Source organism: Syngnathoides biaculeatus, chromosome 18 (genome assembly GCF_019802595.1).
Source record: "Syngnathoides biaculeatus isolate LvHL_M chromosome 18, ASM1980259v1, whole genome shotgun sequence".
Lineage (NCBI taxonomy): Eukaryota > Metazoa > Chordata > Actinopteri > Syngnathiformes > Syngnathidae > Syngnathoides > Syngnathoides biaculeatus.
This window is the reverse complement of record NC_084657.1, coordinates 19,119,819-19,141,303: the sequence shown is the minus strand read 5'-3', so window position 1 is coordinate 19,141,303 and position 21,485 is coordinate 19,119,819. Positions and strand designations below refer to the sequence as shown.

At 41.8% G+C, this 21,485-nt stretch overlaps 1 protein-coding gene across 3 annotated transcripts; it reads left to right on the top strand.

Annotated features, from left to right (window-relative positions):
- The first annotated feature begins 162 nt into the window (after nt 1-162).
- LOC133492072 (adhesion G-protein coupled receptor G4) lies at nt 163-21,452 on the top strand. 3 transcript variants are annotated; one of them, XM_061803999.1, is made up of 33 exons: nt 163-430; nt 639-695; nt 1,640-1,770; nt 1,830-2,067; nt 2,538-2,816; nt 4,292-4,389; nt 4,499-4,560; nt 4,649-4,700; nt 5,492-5,520; nt 5,600-5,754; nt 5,826-5,915; nt 6,146-6,219; nt 6,315-6,382; nt 6,454-6,496; nt 8,000-8,022; nt 8,753-8,898; nt 8,995-9,124; nt 11,118-11,218; nt 11,298-11,502; nt 11,563-11,728; nt 12,162-12,299; nt 13,041-13,166; nt 13,235-13,280; nt 13,354-13,457; nt 14,181-14,302; nt 14,380-14,648; nt 18,810-18,924; nt 18,997-19,075; nt 19,222-19,423; nt 19,818-19,922; nt 19,994-20,161; nt 20,574-20,738; nt 20,973-21,452. In XM_061803999.1, exons 2-32 carry the CDS (start codon nt 644-646, stop codon nt 20,720-20,722), a joined length of 3,765 nt encoding a protein of 1,254 aa, XP_061659983.1. In that variant the 5' UTR covers nt 163-430; nt 639-643; the 3' UTR covers nt 20,723-20,738; nt 20,973-21,452. The 3 variants fall into 3 exon arrangements, with proteins under 3 accessions (XP_061659983.1, XP_061659980.1, XP_061659979.1); XM_061803996.1 differs by having other exon boundaries at nt 610-695; nt 1,640-1,767; XM_061803995.1 differs by having other exon boundaries at nt 610-695.
- Nucleotides 21,453-21,485: the final 33 nt, after the last annotated feature.

Sequence of the window (21,485 nt, the reverse complement as noted above, 5' to 3'; positions counted from 1 at the left end):
TTTTTAATCCAGGACAGTTCATTTAAGTAGAGTGCATTTGAATTTATTACCGGTAAATTCAATTCATTTGCATTCAACCTTTTAGAATAGTTCCTTTAAAAAAAAAAAAAGTTAAGGTTATTGAAAAAATACAAACTGCATGTCAATTGAACCATAATATAAGTAGATATAACTAGATGATTGATTCTTATATTATAAAAAAAAATGGGATGGTAATGATTGATATCCACTATAAAGTGTGCAAACAATAAGTGGACATGTCCTTTTTCTGCTTCACTAGTGTCAGAAGTTGTCGTCTAAGTACACGCGCACACATGCACGCAAACACACAGTATATAACCTAGAGGAGTCACAGTCGCAAAGCAAGGACGCTTCCAGTTTGTTTTAATTTTTTTCGTTTTGTTTTAGCTTTAAACCACTCTTGAACCAGGTAAGTGGCTATTTTTGTTTTCACAATGTTCTCTATATGTCACACAAGATAATTGCACCTCTATATAAACTTCATGACAACATTTTATACCAGCTTATAATTTAAATGTTGCTTTCATACTGGAGTAAAAAAAAAAAAAAAAAAAAAGCTTCAAAGAGGTCAATCACACTTTTCTCTAGATTTCTGATGCTTTATCACTCCAAAATAGTCAACATGGTGGTCGGTTTGACTCTGCTGAGCAGTGCTGCCTCTTCCATTAGGCAAGGTATGATTTTTTTTTTCCATTTTATTTTATTTTATTTTTGTATGGCAAGGTGCATCTACGAAGGAATAAAGTGACACTAAAAAGAAAAAATGGCAAGATTTATCATTTTTGGGAGATAGTCCTACTATTTTCAGGACAAAAGTTGGATATTTGCGTGACAAAAAATATATATAGAACTTTACGCTTGAGAAAAAAGGCAGACTCATATTTTTCACAGAGAAGTTGAATACGTTTGAGAGGGAAATTGGTCTTTTTCTTTATAACATTGTCATTAAAAATGTTTTTTTTTTTTGTGAACAAAAGTCATTTTTAGATAAGTCCTCTGTTCCTAAAAACAATTTTCAAGGAAAAAAGTTACACATTTTCAAGAAAAAAATATTTCGAGATAAAGATCTGCTTTTCCCTTGCAAACATAGCCAACATTATTCAATATCAAAGTCAATATTAGCGTTGCTGTAGATTGTTGAAATGTGTTTGGTTTAAAGTATTAGAAGTATTTTTTTCCTAAAAAATGTAGCACTTATTCTTACATTTTTTTCACATTTTCTAAATTAATGCTTCCAAGAAAATGTGACATTGTTGATAGTCTTTTTCCCCCCATTACGCAATTTTATTCTAGTAGTATTGGAACAAATGTTTATAAAGGATTACATTTTGTGATTTGTCAATTGATTTTGGAAAAGTATAGTTTTTTGAAGGTACATTCTTGATTGTTAGTCATCAGTGTGCATTTTGTAAATTAGTGTACTGTATAAACTACACGTACTCACATTCAAGGTCATCAGACAGGTTAAATGTAATGAAAAGTCTGCGTAACAAATCAAATTTGAATCATAAAAGTGGGCTCAAGGAGCGAGAGTTTTAATTTGTAGTACTTCCTACTTGGTTATTGTGTTTACACTGATGATGTTATATTATATCTTGTGTACTTTGTGCTCGGCCAGCACCTCTGCCCAGCCTGTGGGGCAATGTGGCCCAATTCACTGTGGGCTGCAGACACTGGAGACTAGAACCTCACGTCTTCATCCCGGCTCTGGACCACCTCACCGTTTGCCTCCACATCAACTTCAAGGTCGTTGTCCGTTTGAAATATTATAATAATAATTCCAGAGGCGGCATTTCCAACCACTGCAGGTGGGGATTCAAAGCAAATGGACGGCCTTCATGTACCATCACCCGGAGGTCCGGTGTGCCACTTTAGGTTTGGGGGGCCAGGAGGATGCTCTGGTGGTCTGGTTGTTTGGCACAGAGTGGACTACGCCCCCCCTCGGCCTCGCCCCGAGGGAGTGGCACTCGTTATGTCTGACCTGGTCCCACATTAAAGACAGACCTGTATTGTACATCAACGGGACGCTGACAGAGCTCCAAGCAGGTAACTACAGTGTGTTTGGAATGCACTCAGAGTAGGCAATCAACCCCCCCCCCCAACCCCCACATTTTTGTTACAGTCTTATTCTACAATGAAATTAATCAATTTTTGTCCTCTAAATTCAACACACAACATCCCCACAGTTATACAGAAGAGGATGTGAGTCCTTGTGCCAGCCCATCATGTCAGTTGTTAATTTTAATTTCCCCTTTCAAAAAGATAAACAGAAGTTGTACAGGTTATAAATAACACTTATGGTGGAAAAAGCTTTGACAGTTTATCTTGGTTTCGCTTGAACATATTTTGTAACAGTGGAGTGTAAAGTTTTTCCCCATTCTCATTTTTGGTCCATGGGAAAAAAGGGAGGAAAAAGTGAATTTATATTGAAATGATTATTTTTTTCCACAAGAATAAGTGTTGTTAATACTTTGTGAATAGGCTTAAAATGTCCTAATGTTGTTGTTGTGCTGTAGCTGAGGATAGCATCAGCCCTCCGCCTGTCTTCCCCTCCTGCTGCAAGCTGGCCCCCAACGGGACCCTCACCTTGGGAGCGGCCCACCATCCGGTGGACGGTATCAAACCAACCGGTGACTTTATGGGCAGCTTGTCTCTCTTCCGCTTGTGGGGGCGACAGCGCAGCAGCCAGGAAGTGAGCATGCGCCAATGCACCGAGGGAGATGTGGTCCACTGGAGCAGGGAGCAGTGGGACACCCACGTGTGTGCCCCCATACCAGATGACACCCTCACCTGTGGTCAGTACCAGCATGCTATCATTTTAACATTATAAAGATCCATCTGTCCGTCCATCTCTTCATCCATTCAGTTTCTATTTGACCATCCCTCTGTCTGTTCATCCGTCTATGCATCCGTCCGCCATTCCCGTCTGTCGATCCATCCATCTGTCTGTGTGTTTGGAATTCACTCACAGTGCCTCCATCCTCTTATCCACTATTAATCCATTCATCCCTCATCTATTTAAAATGGAAGCGCACCAAATGAGAAAATTGAATATAGATCTTGTATCAAAACTCGTGAGAGTGTGAAGTTGTGCCTAATGTAACTGGGCTTGAATCAAATCAACGTCTGATGAGATTAGATTCAATATATGCGGTCTCCTTAGCCTTGCTTGTGATGGCATGTGGAGCGCCTTACACCCATCTCAGTACTTTATTACCATCGCCCAACTGATTAAATATTGATGAACCCGAACGGTTAAGTAAATATAGAAGCTTTCCTGTGATCAGTGAAACATCAAACACCCCGATGTCGTTCATCATCTTTGGCTTAACATCACATTTTCATCTCTACTGGTGACTAACTTTAAATGGGGCTCATCCAGGATTTGAAAACTGGACCCCTTGCGCCCGACATGAAAATTATACCCCTGGACCAGGGCTGCTCAATGTTCTATTCAGCTATTCAGTTTGTGTCATTTTGCAATGTGATTCAATGAGTGAGGGACGACTGCTATGGCACAATTCACATACGTACTGTAAAAAAATGAAAAGAGGAAGCCACTGGTTTCTTTAGGCAGCCCATGGAACTTTCTCAAATAATGACCACTCTGTTTCCTATTTTACCTTACACCCCCCCACGGCCCCCCCCCCTCCCCACTTGTAAAGACGTACACTCATGTTTACAAATGTTACAGTACTTACGGAGCCCATCAATGTGTTTTATATTGACAGCGTCCACCACCGCTGCTTTAGTTAACAACGTACAGCAAAGACGAGCTAGACATGCTGCTCGTTTACTTTCGATATTAATGGAGATAAAAATGACTGCCAGCGTATGTGAATAATCGAAGAAAAAGTGGTGAAACTGAAAGAGATTTTCTCTTTTCCGAGTGGGAAAGGTCTGGTCAGAAGCCAAAGTAGAAAGTGCAGGATGAGATGGTGTGTCATTTTAAAATTCCACCTTGGCAAAGCCTGATCCAGGATGAAAGCACAGACAATACAGTGCACAAAAAGCTAATTCTGTACTTTAAATATCGAACACAACATAACATTAACCTTAAAACGGTTTGGGAGCGTCATCATCATTGCTCCCTCCTACCTCGTCGGTAGAGGCTGGCTGCTTGAAAAGTAGATATTGGGGTAAAAAAGTGGGTACACCTGCCCTAAACCATCAAGCCACACTCAGGAGTCCAAGTTTGCTGTTCGGATTACAAGCTCTCACCAATGACGCAGCAATCTTATTTTCTTGATTTTGTTTCGCATAATGGCAGAGTGGTCCATTTACACAGTGAGCCTGAAGTTCAACATTGTTCGCTACGACGGGAACAACACGGAGCTCTACACAGCCAGAGACATTGCACACCGCTGGGTATTTTTTTTCTTATTCTGGAATACATCACATGCGTTCACTTCATTGGATGTTACAGGATATTATAGAACACGAATGATGTTTATAAGTACGTTTGTGTCCTTTTCAGCTCAGAGCTGTGTTGCCTTCGGTCATCTATTTACACAGAGTATCTGTGTTTGAAGCAACTAGGTGGGTCAACATTTTAACTTGGGACTTTTGAAGCACCTTTACATGTCAAATGAACATTATTTTAACATGGAGGTGTTGGTTTAATCAGATCCAGCGCAGATGATGATAACGTGACGAAAACTTCAAGTGGAGACAAACTGGTGAGCAGGAATGTTCCGGCCCGTATCGTTGTTATGTCAGTCACTTCACTTTGTCTAAGACCAGAGCCTACAGAGAGGACCGAATTGTAACCCTCACCCAGTACATTTGTAAAGGAAATACCATTTGGTACATACATAAGCTGCACCTGTGTAAAAGCTGCAAGTGCCCACATTGAAACCCACATTGAAACACGAGATATTTACAAAGAAAGACGGTTCACAGTAATAGTTTTCAAAATTTTAATATCTTAGCTTATCATAGCAACAATACGTTAGCACAAACAGGGCTGGTTAAAAAAAAAAATAATAATAAAACAGCCGTGGCACCTACACTGTAGCAACACGGAGGCACACCACTAACAGAGCTGGTTTAAAAAAAAAAAACATACCTAAATCACTGAGACATGGCAGTAACACAGCAGAAACATGCTAGTGCGGCGCCAACACGGCCGGTTAAAAAAAAAACATACTGGTAAAAATAACTGAGAAGCGGCAGTAACACAGCAGTAACATGCTAGCACAGTGCTGACAGGGCCGGTTAAAAAAAAAAAAAAAAAAAATCATACCGGTAAAAGTCACTTCCTTGGCACATATATTCCACTGGTCTCACGCTTACCTTTTCCGCTCGAGTGCCCCGTTGCGGCCGTTAGAAAAAAATGCTCAAATTAGCCGCATCACCGAATAAGCCACAGGTTTGAACACATGTGAAAAAAGTCGTGGTTTATAGGCTGGAAATTACGGTAATATTGTGTGCATGGAGCAAATGTTTGAATGTGTCCTTGATCCCTCAGATGCAATGGGCCTCTTTCAACATCAAGTGGTGAGCTTTTTGACCTTTGCCTCAACATACTGTAATTTTAATCCAGTAAATCGTAAATGCCAATGGCTGTGTTGTGCAGGTTCGGCGGCCTGGTGTACTTGAACGTCATCCCCGCTGAGGACGTGGCAGTGGTGCAGCACAAGATTCACGCAAAACTGGGGCCCCCCTACCGGTACCCCGGAGGGCGGGTCCAGGTGCTGGCCGATGAAGCCAGTATACAAACCACGCCCGTCGGTAGGAAAGCATATTGAGGTTTTAACGTGGTTAAGATGACAACATGTCCTAATTGTTTTCTGCGCTTTAAGACAGTTTCCCCTCCTATCCGACGACGCCCCCACCCGCCGCAACTTCAATGCTTACTTCCTCTCCCACGCAAACGTCCCCCAACGTATCAGGTCAGTGCATCATGATGTTTTTTTTTTTTTTTGTCAATGGTTTCTTGACTCTTTAGTAGGATTTTGTCCACAACTGATTTAATGAAGAATTTAGCGAGATTTTGTGCAAAATCATTCGATAGTATTTGGATTTTGCACCTTTATTAGAGGGGTGCCACTTAGGAGAATTTTCTTCATAATATATGCTGCTGGACGACTAGTAGAATCTTTCTTCTGCTTTTATTAAACAGAGCTATACTACGAGGTTCGGGTCATTGCGGTAATCACGGGAGAGTGTGACGCTTATCATCTTCTCGCCACATGGGTGAGCCCCTCACCCATTCCGGATTGACCCTCGATTGTTTTTGCCCGGATAAAATCCGTATAGTACTTCACAGGAGTATGTCTGGCTCTGCACAGCTCAACGACACTCTGTCGGAACACATGATGGTGATGCCGGGCCTTCAGCTGCTCCCCAAAGATGTCGGGTATGCCCGGATGTTTCCGTGTCGAGCAAAACGAGCCGCCAACAAGTTCTCTTCCTTCATTTCCCCCGCAGACGTAAAAACACCCTCACGTCCGTCTCGCCATCGACTGATGGGGTAAGACAACATTCCTTAAATAGAAGGTGATTTTTAGTAATTAGTAAATAGAGGTAATTTTATGACGTGTAATATATTGTAATATGATATTAAACTAAAACTACTGTACATGTCTCTAGAACTATTGTAATTTGTTCAAATCAAATGAAACACGTTTTACGAAGAGGTGATTAAAAATAACTTCTTTTTGAAATATGTCAATATTTTAAAGGCTGTCATCCAAGTAAAGCACGTTTATTAGCTTGATCGTCTGGAGGCTTTTAAAGATAAATCTCCGTATTTATAGGTCAAATGTCATCCCTATAAACATTCTAAAATAGATATTGAAATGAAAAATAAATATAACATTATTCACTTCAATGTCCATACCAAAAAATAAATATGAGCAAAGAGCGCGTCATCCATGCGCAAAGTTGCGGAAGTTTCATTCGACATCCAAGTGGTCGCCATATTGCTGCATCCCCTGTCCGTGATGTCACCCCGGACATTCGCCATTGAAAACACGCTGTGGACCCTACTGTGGGAGATAAACACACCCCTTCTGACACAGAAGCTCTTTTCGAAGAAGACAACATCTCTCAATTGAGTGAAGTGTCCAGAGCAATATTTCCCTATTGTTTTGAGCCATATTTAGATGATAAGCAGATTATTTCTAACAACAGACTCCCAGACAGTATGTATTAGCCAGCCCGGCCTAAGCTGTGCTCGTCCGCAAGGCACAACACGGAAGCCTTCGCCGGCAAGGCCGACACGGAAGCCCTCTGACGCGCGCATCAACACATCTAGCACCCCTGTCATACGGACGCGGATCTTTTGCTATGTTATGAGAGACCAATTACGTGGTCCGCCCCAAACTATTATTTTTTTTTTTAGTAGCTGTATGCACACCTACCTGTCATTTGGAACCCACGAAGCTCTCGTCCTTTGCACCCGTGCAATCCAATTTTCACGATGAACTGGGTCTCTTGGAAACTTATGAAGGGTAAATCCATCCTCCCGAGTGTTCGAGCAATATCCAGCAATATAACGTGCCGGCATTTTGGCTAACATGAAGGAACAACAAGCTATCTTCCCGCAGGTAAAACTAATAGAAACAAACGAGTCCGCTAGAGCGCACTGCTGCCTCCAACGTCACTTCCTGCTTCTTATCGAAAACAAATCCCTCGAGAGGATTTTCATGGAGGGAGTTACAAAAAGCCTAATAGTACATCAAAATCATGCCTTGTGGTGAAAAAACGGATGGGTCCATACCGGCTGCCTTTTTTTCATTAATAACATACTAAAAATCATCCATTTCATGACACTTAACCTTTAACACGCAGCCTGATGTATACATTAACATACAAATGTCATTTATGACTCTTCAGACTTTGTTTTAATCCATTTCAGTAAATCAACAAATACTTAAGAGCACATGAAAATTACTTAGAGCAATTTCGAGTCTCCAGTTATCCAGTGGAAAAGGGCTGGCTCTCAACCTTTGTCAATACTTCTTGTTTCCAGGTCTCTGCAAAGATGGTGTCCAGGTAAGCGTCTTGGAGTTGAGATGAATTCCAATTTTGACTAAATCATTATGCTATTTAAAATAATTTTTTGGTCTGATTTTTTTTGCAAAATTAATAAATGTCACTACACCTTCTTTTGTTCAAAATTAATACACCATAATTGCCAATTAACTACTAGCTGAATTCAGTGTAGAAAAATTACAATAGTATGATTTTTTTTTTTTTTAAATACCAAATACAGTATAAAGATGGTCCAACAAGAACTTCGTAGGATTCTAACCAAATGTATCGATTTTCTACAGTAAATTTTACAATGAGACAAATTAAATTTAGTGCAAAAAAACATTTTTTTGCACAATTTATAATAATGCTTCTGCTGTAAGATTGTAGCAATATTTGCTAGAGTATTAATAGGTACATTAATAGATCCATGTTCTCAAAACGCTTGGTTTGTATTTTGTACAAAAGATATTTTCCCAAGATGTATTGCGGGATTTTCCTCTTTCTTGTCTTCCCAAAATTAACAGATACATGTCACAGTGGAAAAATTGGATTTACTACAAAATGTACAGATGTTCCAACAAGAATTTAGTAGGATTTTTTAAAATAACGATATTGATTTGAGTAGGATTTATATACAAAATTACTGTTTGTGAAATTTCCTATTTGCTGAATGAAATATTAACACGTAAAGGTATTTCTTTATTCATTACACAACAGTGATGGATATTATCACAACACATTGTTGCAGCGAGAAGCTGGTCTTCCAAGTTCTGGTGATGACATCGCTCGAACACTCGCAGGAAACGGAAACCCTGATACGAGACCTGCTCTTGATGCCTTACTCCCAAGGCTCCGCCTCCATAGCGACCCAGGATGTACAAATAAGCCGCATACGTAAGCAAGCCGAGATATAGGTTGCGCGGCTCAAGAAGGACGTGATCGCCTGACTGTTTTTTTTTTTTTCTTTCTCTTTTGTTTGACTCACCGCAGTGGTTGTGAGGTGTCAAGGGGAGAGTCAGTTGACGAGAAAAGGCTTATTTAAGTGGCCTGTCACGCCCGGGGGCAAAATGGCCACTCGGCCGTGCCCCGGAAACACTCAGAAATACGCCACCAGACACTGGTCAGAACCGCACACATCAGTTGATTTTTTTTAATTTTTATTTTTATTTATTTATTTATTTATTTTTGTTTATCCGGACGATGTTCGATTTTGTCACTGGACTTTAAAAGACATTTATTTAAAAAAAAAAAAAACGATTTTGGCGCAACATTTCATTCAAATTAAAAAAAAAAATACATTACTATGTATATACAGTAGTTTTTAGTTACAAGATTTAGGAGGGATAAGTTTTTATCAAACAATTTTAGAAGGATGCCAAACAAAAGAATGTGATTAAACTTGAGCGTTTTGTACTCTATTGTAGTTACAGAATTAACAGACCGAGGTTCTTATAAACTTTATATATAGATAATGAAGTAGGATTTTATCTAAAAAGTAATAAAGCAAACCAAATGTATTTGTGTAGCGCATTTTATACACAAGGTAACGCGACGGGCTTTACATGATTAAAAACATTTAAGTACAAAGAAATGAAACATTTAAAATGAAAAAAGTGTTGTACTAGATTTTTTTTAAACAAAATGAATGGATGTTGTCTCTGCAAAAAAAAAGAAAGAAATCACACGACATGATAAGGATTCTCTACTATACATACTATACTATATGATAAAACTCTACGATGATTTTGTTCAAAATGAATAGATGGTATCCCCTCATTTTCGAGTGATTTTGAAAATAAAAAAAGAAAGCATTGGGTTCCCATATAGATGTTGGATGAAAAAATGTTTTTCCACGTGACCTTACTATGTTCCAATTAGAAAAAATAAATACTGACAAAACTAGTGGGATTTCAGCAAAAATATTTCACTTCACACCATCACTGAAATGATGCCAAAATATTATACTGTACTAGTAAAGCATGTTTGCCGCATTTATTTAACGTGTTAAGGTGCAGAAGCTTTTGTTTGATTTCCCATGACGTTCCCACGAGTACTCACTACGAAGAGAATTGACTTTAGCACCGTTGAGACCTAGAGAAGGCTCAATAAATACTCGTGTGTAAATATGAACACTTCAATAAACGTGCTCCCGTGAGTTGTGATTACTTCCGCTGTTCCATATTTGCATGGCTACTTCTGCCTGCATGTTGACACAGTTGGTGGTGTAAAAGCATTCAACAGAATGCTTGCAATCTTTCTGAACAAGATGAGGAGGAAGTACACTCTATCATGGGCCTTATCTGCAGAAATATGCAACATAAATAGCATGATTTTTTTTCAGATTCTTTGGGTAGAATTTTGTACAAAATAGATAATACTTGAATGTCTCCACAACATGCATTATGACGTACATATTCTTACAAAATCGATCAGCATTGCATTTTGTGATTACATGATATTTAATAGAACTCATTTTGTAGAATTATTCTGTCAGATTTTGGACAAAATTAATGCACGGATGAGTTCAGAACATTTCTTTTGTACAAAGTGAATAGAACGTTATCTCAATATTTAACTACAATTTTAATAGAATTTGGGGCGGGGGGTTAATAATAGAAACATACCCCAAAATGGTTAGAATCTTGTACAAAACTATCATGAAGCTGTGGTCACAAGATTTTAGTGGGTTAAAAACAAAAATAAAACTACCTTTTCTGTTTTTTTTTTTTTTTTTTAAATGACAGGTTGATTTTTGGACAAACAATTGGTGTTCTCAAAATACTTATTTGATTTTGTACTAGATTAAAATGTCAAAAAAACTTAATTTTTTAAATAAAATCAATTAACTAACTATGATAAAATTATAATAGAACTTTGTACATGACTTCTATGTGGGTGTTCCGACAATATTTTCATGGAATATCTACAAGAGACAACTACAATATTTGAAAACAAAACAAAATAATAATATCTGAATCGGAAGATGCTTGGCAGTATTTCGTACACAATTTCTTTCAGATTTCAGATAACATGTTTTTGTATGTGTGTGTGTGTGGGGGGGGGGGGGTAACATCACCATTTGAAGTGCCTTTGTTGTCCTTATCTTCGTCTAGTAAACTGAGCCACAGCAGCCGGTGGATGGCCCCAAACCTACAATACTGCCCTCTAGTGGTGGAGACGTTCTGCGATCTGGATTTTGTGGAAGTCACTCCCGGTCTGTCACAACACTAAGCTGAAGATTAGGTCTTATCAGTGAACGACTTAACATGTCAAAACAAGTGTATTGTCTTCAGAGAACGCCTTGGACGTGTTGGAGATGATGGAAAGTTTACTGAGCAACCGCTCCAAGCTCAACTACCAGGAGTTGGTGACGGTGGTGGACAAACTGAAGGACGTGGTGGGCGTCAGGGTGGTGACTGCCGCCCTGGGACAAGCTCTCATCGATACCATCTCGGACGTCCTGGAGTCTCACAGCTACCTATTGCCTTTCACAAACATGTAAAGCCACATTATGATAATGGAATCAAATGATATTCTAATCTGTGTGCTCTCCTCCAGCATTCTGAACATCACCGAGGCTGTGGGGGACTTCATGGTGGGTTTCCAGGGCTCGTTCTCTATGGCGGCGCCGGGCGTGGCAGTCTCAATGGTGGACGTGGTTCGGGGGCAGTTTGCCGGTTTGACTTTTGGAGTGTCGTCACGTGGGATCGGCTCCAAACCTGAGGTCGGTCCAGTCACAATCATCAGCAAAGGATGACCCGATAAAGCAGTGAACACACATGCAGAGCCCACTTTTGCACTTATAGATTGTACTCCGTGTTAAATAAAAGCTCACATAGTCGGTTGTGTTCACGCCCATAACGGCCTGACTGCGAAGTTGCCAAAATGTGGTGTAACCTGCCAGGCCAGAAAATAGATCCTAAACAGGTATAAATAGTTTAACAGAATTAAACGTTCATTTCACCCACCGGAAATTCCTATCCTATGCATTTTCCACCTAGAATCTGTTCAAAAATTTAGAACCCAAAAAAAACCAAAACAAAACTGAAATGAGGAAATGTGACACATATGTGATCCACTTGTTATACAGTTTTAGCTGATCTTTTTAAAAGAACCCTACATCTCATCTCATCTCAAGTTTTCAATTTATTTTCTAGATTTTCCTCAACAACGTCCCCCTTGAGGGCACCGCGGCTTTGGTCGTTTTGCCCCCCGTCCTGCAGCACAGCTTCCCGGAGAACCAGAGCCCACCCAGGGTCCAGTTTCAGTTCTATGGCATTCCGGAGCTTTTCAATGTACTCATTTGAGTGATGTTTGATTGTTGTTGTTTTATACAATTAGTAGTTTGGACAGTGGAATTGGGGGTTGGGAGCTTCTTCAGTGGATATTGTAGGGATTTGCGAGTGTTCACGGATCGAGGAAGAGATGACCAATGATTAGACGAGTTAACAGCAAATTGATTTATTACAAAAGAATGTGCAGTACAGACGCCCGGGTCTTATCTAGGTATCTGCCGCACACGAGATGTATATCTTCTGCCAGCATAGGCCAAAGCAGAAGACAAAAGCTGCCCGGTAACAGAGGGCTTTTATATCTATGCGTCCATGGTAAAAATGGCTGCCGCCCCCAAGCGTGGTCCCGGGCCGGGATAGTAACTTTCCGCTCCTTATCTGGTGTTGTTCATCTCCACGGCGACACCTGGGCGAGGAGGATGGCGCCAGTTGGTTTCTACGTACAAAGATCAAGGACAATCGCCGCGTTGCACAACACATTCTTGTATGATTAGCAAATGGACAACGCCTTATCTGTTGATTAAATGTATAAGGTCATATTTCAGCAAAAAATGAAAGTACAATAAAAGTAGTCTTCAATATAAAACTACACCCCTCCCCCCATTTGTGGCAGGAGGTGTGGGGGTAAATGTTCTTGCATGAACAATTCTACGAACTGCAATAATTACACTTTATACAGTTTGAACCAGTTTATTATTGAAATAGGGGACTAAGTACTGCTTTTTTCCCCCATTGTATTTTCAGAACAAGCAGAAGAATCTCATCCTCAACAGCTTAGTGGTGTCCGCCAGCGTGTGCAACATCACCTCCCCGATCCAGGACCTCCGAGAAGATGTCCGCGTCACGCTGCGTCACCTCCGACCCAAACACGTACGGGCCCAATCGTCATCACGGCAGATTGGCTGCATGATGCTTTAACGCCCTTTAATTTCTTTCAGCCCCACATGGACACACACTGTGCGTATTGGAACTTCAATGAGAACAGTAAGCAGTCAACACTTGAAAAGGGACTTCTTCCCTTTTTGCTGTTGCGTTGAAATATATGTGTGTGTTTCAGACGGACACGGAGGCTGGGACCCTCGTGGCTGCAACAAGCACAATAGTACCATCAACTTCACCACGTGCCTTTGTGATCATCTCACACACTTTGGAGTTCTACTGGTAAGCTTCATTACCGCCAGCAGGTCACAGGAGACCAAGACCAGTTCCTAATATTGGTAGCCGCCCGGGACAACATTCCGTGGGAGGGGTCATTTTGTTACTGGTAGTTGGAGTTATTTAGTACTACAGCCAAATGAGGAACTATAACAAATGTACATTCAGAACAGAAACACATACTATAAATAAAAAGTCTTTCAAGAATAAAAGGTGTCAAGTCATGCAGAAAAACTGGCACAATGATAAATGTGCAAATGATGCAGAGTTGTCAAGCAATATTAAGTGTCTTTTCAACAGCTGAAATTGAGAGCACTATTTCGAGGTGCTTTGATAATTTTGTGTGTGCAATGACTCTCATTTAAGCTGAGTTTGTCTTTCTGAACACAGCCGCATCGAGAGTGTGTAAACACTACTTGAGCAACCATATTATTGCAGTTGTTTATTTTAACTTCCACTATCGATTAAAAACATATACATGTATATATAAATTTCGATTTACATGTCAGGGGTGGAAAAAGTTTTTAAAAAATTAGTAATTTTTTTTGTATCACAAAATTGAAAAAAAAAAAAAAAAAAAAAAAAAGGTCATTTTAACAGGGGTGTGTAGACTTTTTATATCCACTCTATGATTACGTGTTTTGACAAATGTTACAGTTTCAAATATTTCCATTTTATTGGCAGGTAGTTTTTTCTTAAATGAAGTACTATATTTGTTTTTGTGTCCAGGATGTGTCGAGAGCTCCAGTGGATGAAGCTCACGAGCGTGTGCTGACACTCATCACCTACGTTGGGTGCGGCGTCTCGTCACTGTTTTTGGGGCTCACAGTCCTCACTTACACAGCGTTTGGGTAAGACTCCCAAAAATGTGTAAACGACACGGCTGGATCGTCGTCTCCACAATGTCACCGTCTTACCCTTCCTTCAGGAAACTGCGCATAGACTACCCATCGCAGATCCTCATCCACCTCTCTGTGGCCCTGCTGGGCCTGAACTTGGCCTTCCTGCTTAACTCGTGGCTCTCGTCGTGGGGCGTGGAGGGCCTCTGCGTGGCCGCCGCTGCCACTGTCCACTACTTCCTCCTGGCGTCCTTCACCTGGATGGGACTCGAGGGGGTCAACATGTACTTTGCCCTCGTCAAGGTCTTCAACGTCTACGTGCCGGCGTACATACTCAAGTTTTGTGTGTTGGGCTGGGGTGAGTCCAAGAATGCAAATATACGGGAAACTTTCAACAGATGTTTTTGAGAATGCTTGGGAATTACGATGGGAATACAGTAACAGTAACAGTAACAGTACACAGCATCTGTCCAAACTTTTGACGCTAGTTAATTGGAATTTATCGTGATTAATATGGAAATATGTAAGATTGCAGAACATTAACCAATGCATTGATATGATATGTAGTATATGTATACAGTTCATGATATAATGCAGCCCTATGGGGCCACAAACCGGTGCAATCTGTAGGCCGGTCCCAAGCCCGGATAAATGCAGAGGGTTGTGTCAGGAAGGGCATCCGGCGTAAAAACTGTGCCAAACAAATATGAGCGTTCATCTAAAGAATCCCATACCGGATTGGTCGTGGCCCGTGTTAACAACGCCCGCCCCCCGGCACTGCTAACCTGCAGGGCGTCGGTGGAAATTTAGCTACTGTGGGTCGAAGACAAAGAAGAGGAGAAAACCGGATCCGTCGTCAGAAGAAAAAGAGGAATGCACAGAGCCTACAACAGAGTGTAGGGACTTTGAATGTTGGGACTATGACAGAAAAAGCTCAGGAGTTGGTTGACATGATGATTAGGAGAAAGGTTGATATTCTGTGCATCCAAGAGAGCAGGTGGAAAGGTAGTAAGGCTAGAAGTTTGGGAGCAGGGTTTAAATTATTCTACCACGAAGTAGATGGGAAGAGAAATGGAGTAGGGGTTATTTTAAAGGAAGAGCTGGCTAAGAATGTCTTGGAGGTGAAAAGAGTATCAGATCGAGTGATGAGACTAAAATTTGAAATTGAGGGTGTTATGTATAATGTGGTTAGCGGCTATGCCCCACAGGTAGGATGTGACCTCGAGTTGAAAGAGAAATTCTGGAAGGAACTAGATGAAGTAGTTCTGAGCATCCCAGACAGCGAGAGAGTTGTGATTGGTGCAGATTGTAATGGACATATTGGGAAAGGAAACAGGGGCGATGAAGAAGTGATGGGTAAGTACGGCATCCAGCAAATGAACTTTGAGGGACAGATGGTGGTGGACTTTGCAAAAAGGATGGAGATGGCTGTAGTGAACATTTATTTCCAGAAGAGGGAGGAACATATAGTGACCTACCAGAGCGGAGGTAGAACCACGCAGGTAGATTATATTTTGTGCAGACGATGTAATCTGAAGGAGGTTACTGACTGTAAAGTAGTGGTAGGGGAGAGTGTAGCTCGACAGCATAGGATGGTGGTGTTGGATGACTCTGGTGGTGGGTAGGAAGATTAAGAAGACAAAGGTAGAGCAGAGAACCATGTGGTGGAAGCTGAGAAAGGAAGAATGTTGTGCGGCCTTCCGGAAAGAGGTGAGACAGGCTCTCGATGGACAACCGAAGCTCCCGGAAGACTGGACGACGACAGCCAAGGTGATGAGAGAGACAGGCAGGAGAGTACTTGGTGTGTCTTTTGGTAGGAAAGGGGAGAAGGAGACTTGGTGGTGGAATCCCAAAATACAGGGAGTCATACAAGGAAAGAGATTAGCGAAGAAGAAGTGGGACACTGAGAGGACTGAGGAGAGGCGAAAGGAGTACATCGAGATGCGACGTAGGGCAAAGGTAGAGGTGGCAAAGGCTAAACAAGAGGCATATGAAGACATGTACACCAGGTTGGACACAAAAGAAGGAGAAAAGGATCTCTACAGGTTGGCCAGACAGAGGGATAGAGATGGGAAGGATGTGCAGCAGGTAGGGTGATTAAGGATGGAGATGGAAATGTGTTGACTGGTGGCGGTAGTGTGCTAAATAGATGGAAAGAATACTTTGAGAAGTTGATGAATGAAGAAAATGAGAGAGAAGAAGAGTTGAAGAGGCAAGTGTGAAGGACCAGGAAGTGGCAATGATTACCAAGGGGGAAGTCAGAAAGGCACTACAAAGGATGAAAAATGGAAAGGCAGTTGGTCCTGATGACATACCGGTAGAAGTATGGAAGCAATTTGGAGAGATGGCTGTGGAGTTTTTGACCAACTTATTCAACAGAATACTAGCGGGCGAAAAGATGCCTGAAGAATGGAGGAAAAGTGTTCTAGTTCCCATTTTTAAGAACAAAGGGGTGTTCAGAGCTGTGGGAACTATAGAGGAATAAAGTTGATGAGCCACACAATGAAGTTATGGGAAAGAGTAGTGGAGGCTAGACTCAGGTCAGAAGTAAGTATCTGCGAGCAACAGTATGGTTTCATGCCTAGAAAGAGTACCACAGATGCATTATTTGCCTTGAGGATGCTCGTAGAAAAGTATAGAGAAGGTCAGAAGGAGCATTGTGTCTTTGTGGATCTAGAGAAAGCCTATGACAGCGTACCAAGAGAGGAACTGTGGTACTGCATGCGTAAGTCTGGTGTGGCAGAGAAGTATGTTAAAATAGTACAGGACATGTATGATGGCAGCAGAACAATGGTGAGGTGTGACAGAGGAATTTATGGTGGAGGTGGGACTGCATCAGGGATCAGCTCTGAGCCCCTTCCTGTTTGCAGTGGTAATGGATAGGCTGACAGATGAGGTTAGACTGGAATCCCCTTGGACCATGATTTCGCAGATGATATTGTGATATGCAGTGAAAGCAGGAAGCATGCAGAGGAACAATTGGAAAGATGGAGACATGCACTGGAAGGAGAGGAATGAAGATTAGCCGAAGTAAAACAGAAAATGTGCGTGAATGAGAAAAGTGGAGGGGGAAGAGTGAGGCTACAGGGAGAAAAGATAGCGAGGGTGGACGACTTCAAATATTTAGGGTCAACAATCCAGAGCAATGGAAAGTGTGGTAAGGAAGTGAAGAAACGGGTCCAAGCAGGTTGGAACAGCTGGCGAAAGGTGTCTGGTGTGTTATGTGACAGAAGAGTGTCTGCTAGGATGAAGGGCAAAGTTTACAAAACAGTGGTGAGGCCGGCCATGATGTACGGATTAGAGACGGTGGCACTGAAGAAACAACAGGAAGCTGAACTGGAGGTGGCAGAAATGAAGATGTTGAGGTTCTCGCTCGGAGTAAGCAGGTTGGATAGGATTAGGAATGAGCTCATTAGAGGGACAGCCAAAGCTGGATGTTTTGGAGACAAGATTCGAGAGAGCAGACTTCGATGGTTTGGACATGTTCAGAGGCGAGAGAGTGAGTATATTGGTAGAAGGATGCTGAGGATGGAGCTCCCAGGCAAAAGGGCGAGAGGAAGACCAAAGAGAAGGTTTATGGATGTGGTGAGGGAAGACATGAGGGCAGTTTGGGTTAGAGAGGAAGATGCAGGAGATAGGCTAAGATGGCAAAAGATGACACGGTGTGCCGACCCCTAATGGGACAAGCCAAAAGGAAAAGAAGAAGTATACAGTTCATGATATATTGTATATTATACTGTGATTTTTGTAATATTTAGAAAACGTGATGAATCATTTCACAAATAGAAGTAAAACAAAGAAAAATGTTTTGGATAAATTAGTATACATATACAGTAATATGCTTGAATTGCACCAAATTTCTCATGGATTCTCATAATCTTCCACTATTTGATATTTGTCTTGTTATCCATCCATCCATCCATCCATTTTCCAAGCTGCTTATCCTCACAAGGGTCAATTGATCCATCCATCCATTTTCTGAGCCACTTATCCTCACGAGGGTCATGGGAGTGCTGGAGCCTATCCCAGCTGTCATCGGGCAGAAGGCGGGGTACACCCTGAACTGGTCGCCAGCCAATCACAGCGCACACAGAAACAACCATTCCTTCTCACGTCACTCCTAAGGGCAATTTAGAGTCTCCAAATAATGCCTGTTTTTGGGATATGGGAGGAAACCGGTGTACCCGGAGAAAACCCGCGCTGGCACAGATAGAACATGCTAACTCCACACAGGGAAGGCTGGGATTGAACCCAGGTCCTCAGAACTGTGAGGCCAATGCTTTCTAGCTGCGCCTCCATGTCGCCCTAGAACAAACAATATATAACAAAAATAGTTTGTAAAAAAAAAAAAAAAAAAAAAAAAAAACAACATTTTGCCCCTTTGGACCCCTAGTAAGAGAGCATGGGAAAACATGCCCACTGATTAATTTATGCAGTCCACCTGCACAATCCAAATGAGACGCAGTGATGATCTAGTATTGTTGATATTTGATCAACAGTGTATTCATGGCGCTTTCAGGCATTCCGCTGGGAATTTGCGTGCTGGTGCTCATTGTGAACAGAGACGCTTACGGTGACCACTTTCACACTGACACAAGGAGCAGTCTGGAGCCACTCGACAACACTGACAACTTGTACGTTCAAAGTTGAGATCTGACCAAATCCATATTCATACTGACTTTATTCCCGTTTGTTTATGTCTCTAGCTGCTGGTTGCAGGATGACGTGATGTTCTACGTAACTGTGGTTGCCTACGCCTTGCTGGTGTTCCTCTTTAATATCGCTGTATGTTCAGACATTGTGCAAATGAGAAATTTTAAACAACTGAATTCATTTCATTTGAATTCTTCCGAAATGAAATTACACCCACGCAGTTGACCATATCCTAAAATTCCGCCTTTAAAATGTAATTCAATCTTGTCTTCTTTCAGGTTTTTGTGGTAGTTGTGATTCAGATCCGCCACACGCGGGCCAATAGTCCCGCTGGGACCCGCAGAGGACTGATGCACTACCTGAAGGGGGTAGCCACTCTGACTTTGTTACTCGGACTCACCTGGACCGCCGGATTTTTTACCTGGGGCCCGGCCCGGGTGGTCCTGTTCTACGTGTTCTCTCTGCTCAACAGCCTGCAAGGTGAGCAAAGTTACTGAAGGAAAGGTCGCGTCCAATATGACGATCTGTTATTATCGCCACCAAGTAAGCGTAAGGTTAAAAAGGCAACAACTAGTTTGAGGGGATTCGCAGAGAAAAAGAGACACCAACACCTGATATGTGACTTGAAAGAGCGTACTGCAAAAAAGAAGAGTACTAAAAGACCACAACAATCATTTAGGTTAACACTGGTGGGGTGGGGAGTGTTTATTTTGGGGGACAACAGAGAGGCAAGGCCTATGCTCTTGGGGGCACTGCCTTGAACCACCAACCACTGGACATGACGTATTTATATTTAGTTTGAGTAACGACAGACACACAAAGACACCATCGAGCAACACAATAAAGTATATTTCTTCTTCTGTTGTTTGTCCAGGTGTTTTCATCTTTCTCTTCCACTGTCTGATGAAGGAAAATGTTCGAAGACAATGGAGGGTTCACCTGTGCTTTGGTAAATTTCGACTGGAGGACCATCACTCAGGTATGCTCGCCTCTATGTAATTCAACGATAGACTCGCGAAAGACGCCGACATATATTTTGTTGTCACGTAGAGTGGAGCCACTCCGTGTCCGCGAGCGGCCTCGCCAAACAGAAACCACCGAGCCCTCTAAACGCAGGCGTGTCGTCGGTGCGCTCCGTTGAGTCCGACTCCACAGAAAGCACTTCGGCCTCCTCGGAGTCTGGCCGACGGGGCTCGTCCTGGGAGAGGCCTGACCTGGGTCAGTACAAGGGCACCAGCGCTCAATTGGTCCTGTCTTTCCAAATGTGCTTTCCATGAAAATAGCTGCGTATTGAACACTTACACAGAGCTGTTACTGCTTTTTGTTTTCCATTCTGTCTACTCACAAGCAGGTGTTGTTGCTTTTTTCTTTTCCATCTATATTCAAATGCCGTGGCCTTTTTATTTATTTATTCTAATCTTAAACATACCAGCGTGTTATTGCTTTTTGCTACTCCTTCTTTGCACCCTCTAAAAGGACACGAAAGTGTTATTCTACCTTTTTCTTGTCTTTTCTGTGTCCTCCCTCTTTTTCTCATTTTTAAGAACAACATTCACGGTGTTAACCCATTGATTTCAAAAGCTATAAAATTCTTGGCGGACGCATCACGAGATATTTGATAACCCCGCAGGTATTTTCGTGAAGTCGCTGTTTTCCCCCCGTGCTCATACAAGCAATCGAGGCACTCAAACGATTCCCCCACACCGTGATGGAGGACCGCACACCAGACGTCAAGCGCTCAGCCCGGTCGGCGTCATTGACACCGGACAGCGAAATTAATCGCTCCTCATCCTTGGTAATTGTATCATGCTCAGCTACTCTTCTTTGTTTCTGCTAAGTATCGCAAAAGGGTGTGCAATTGTGAAGATGGGAGGGAGGGAGGAGTCTGTTGCCAAGCAACTGATGAGCAGGCATTGGGCCTATGAAGGCTCGAAACACTGTTGTAATGGAAACTCTAAATTTTACATTGAGAATTGATTTCTATCGGTCATTTTCTTACATTTAATCACTATTTTAAATATATTGGCAGAAGGGGCGATGAGTATGGAGCTGGGAGGGAAAAGACCGAGAGGAAGACCAAAGAAAAGGTTGATGGATGTTGTGAGGGAAAACATGAGGGCAGCTGGTGTGAGAGAGGAAGATGCAGGAGATCGGCTTACATGGAAAAAGATGAGAAGATGTGGCGACCCCTAACGGGACAAGCCTAAAGTAAAAAAAAAAAAAAAAAAAGATGATTAACTGCATGTGAGTTAACTGTGCAATTAGATTTTTATCACTAGAGGGACACCTCGACTTGTTTAATCCATTGTGAGTACACTTGTAACTCAAATCACTCATCTAAAATTGTCATTTGCCAATAAAATGAATGAAAATGGCATTGATCAGTCCCTCTTCCTTTTCACATTGTCATGTGTTTTTGATGGGGTGGGGATAGCATGCTTCATTATTGTAATTTATAAATACCCATTTCAATTTCTTGCTCCAATTTGATGGATACTGGGCCTCTCCTTGTGACTAGCACGCTGGCCACTCGGGGACTGTA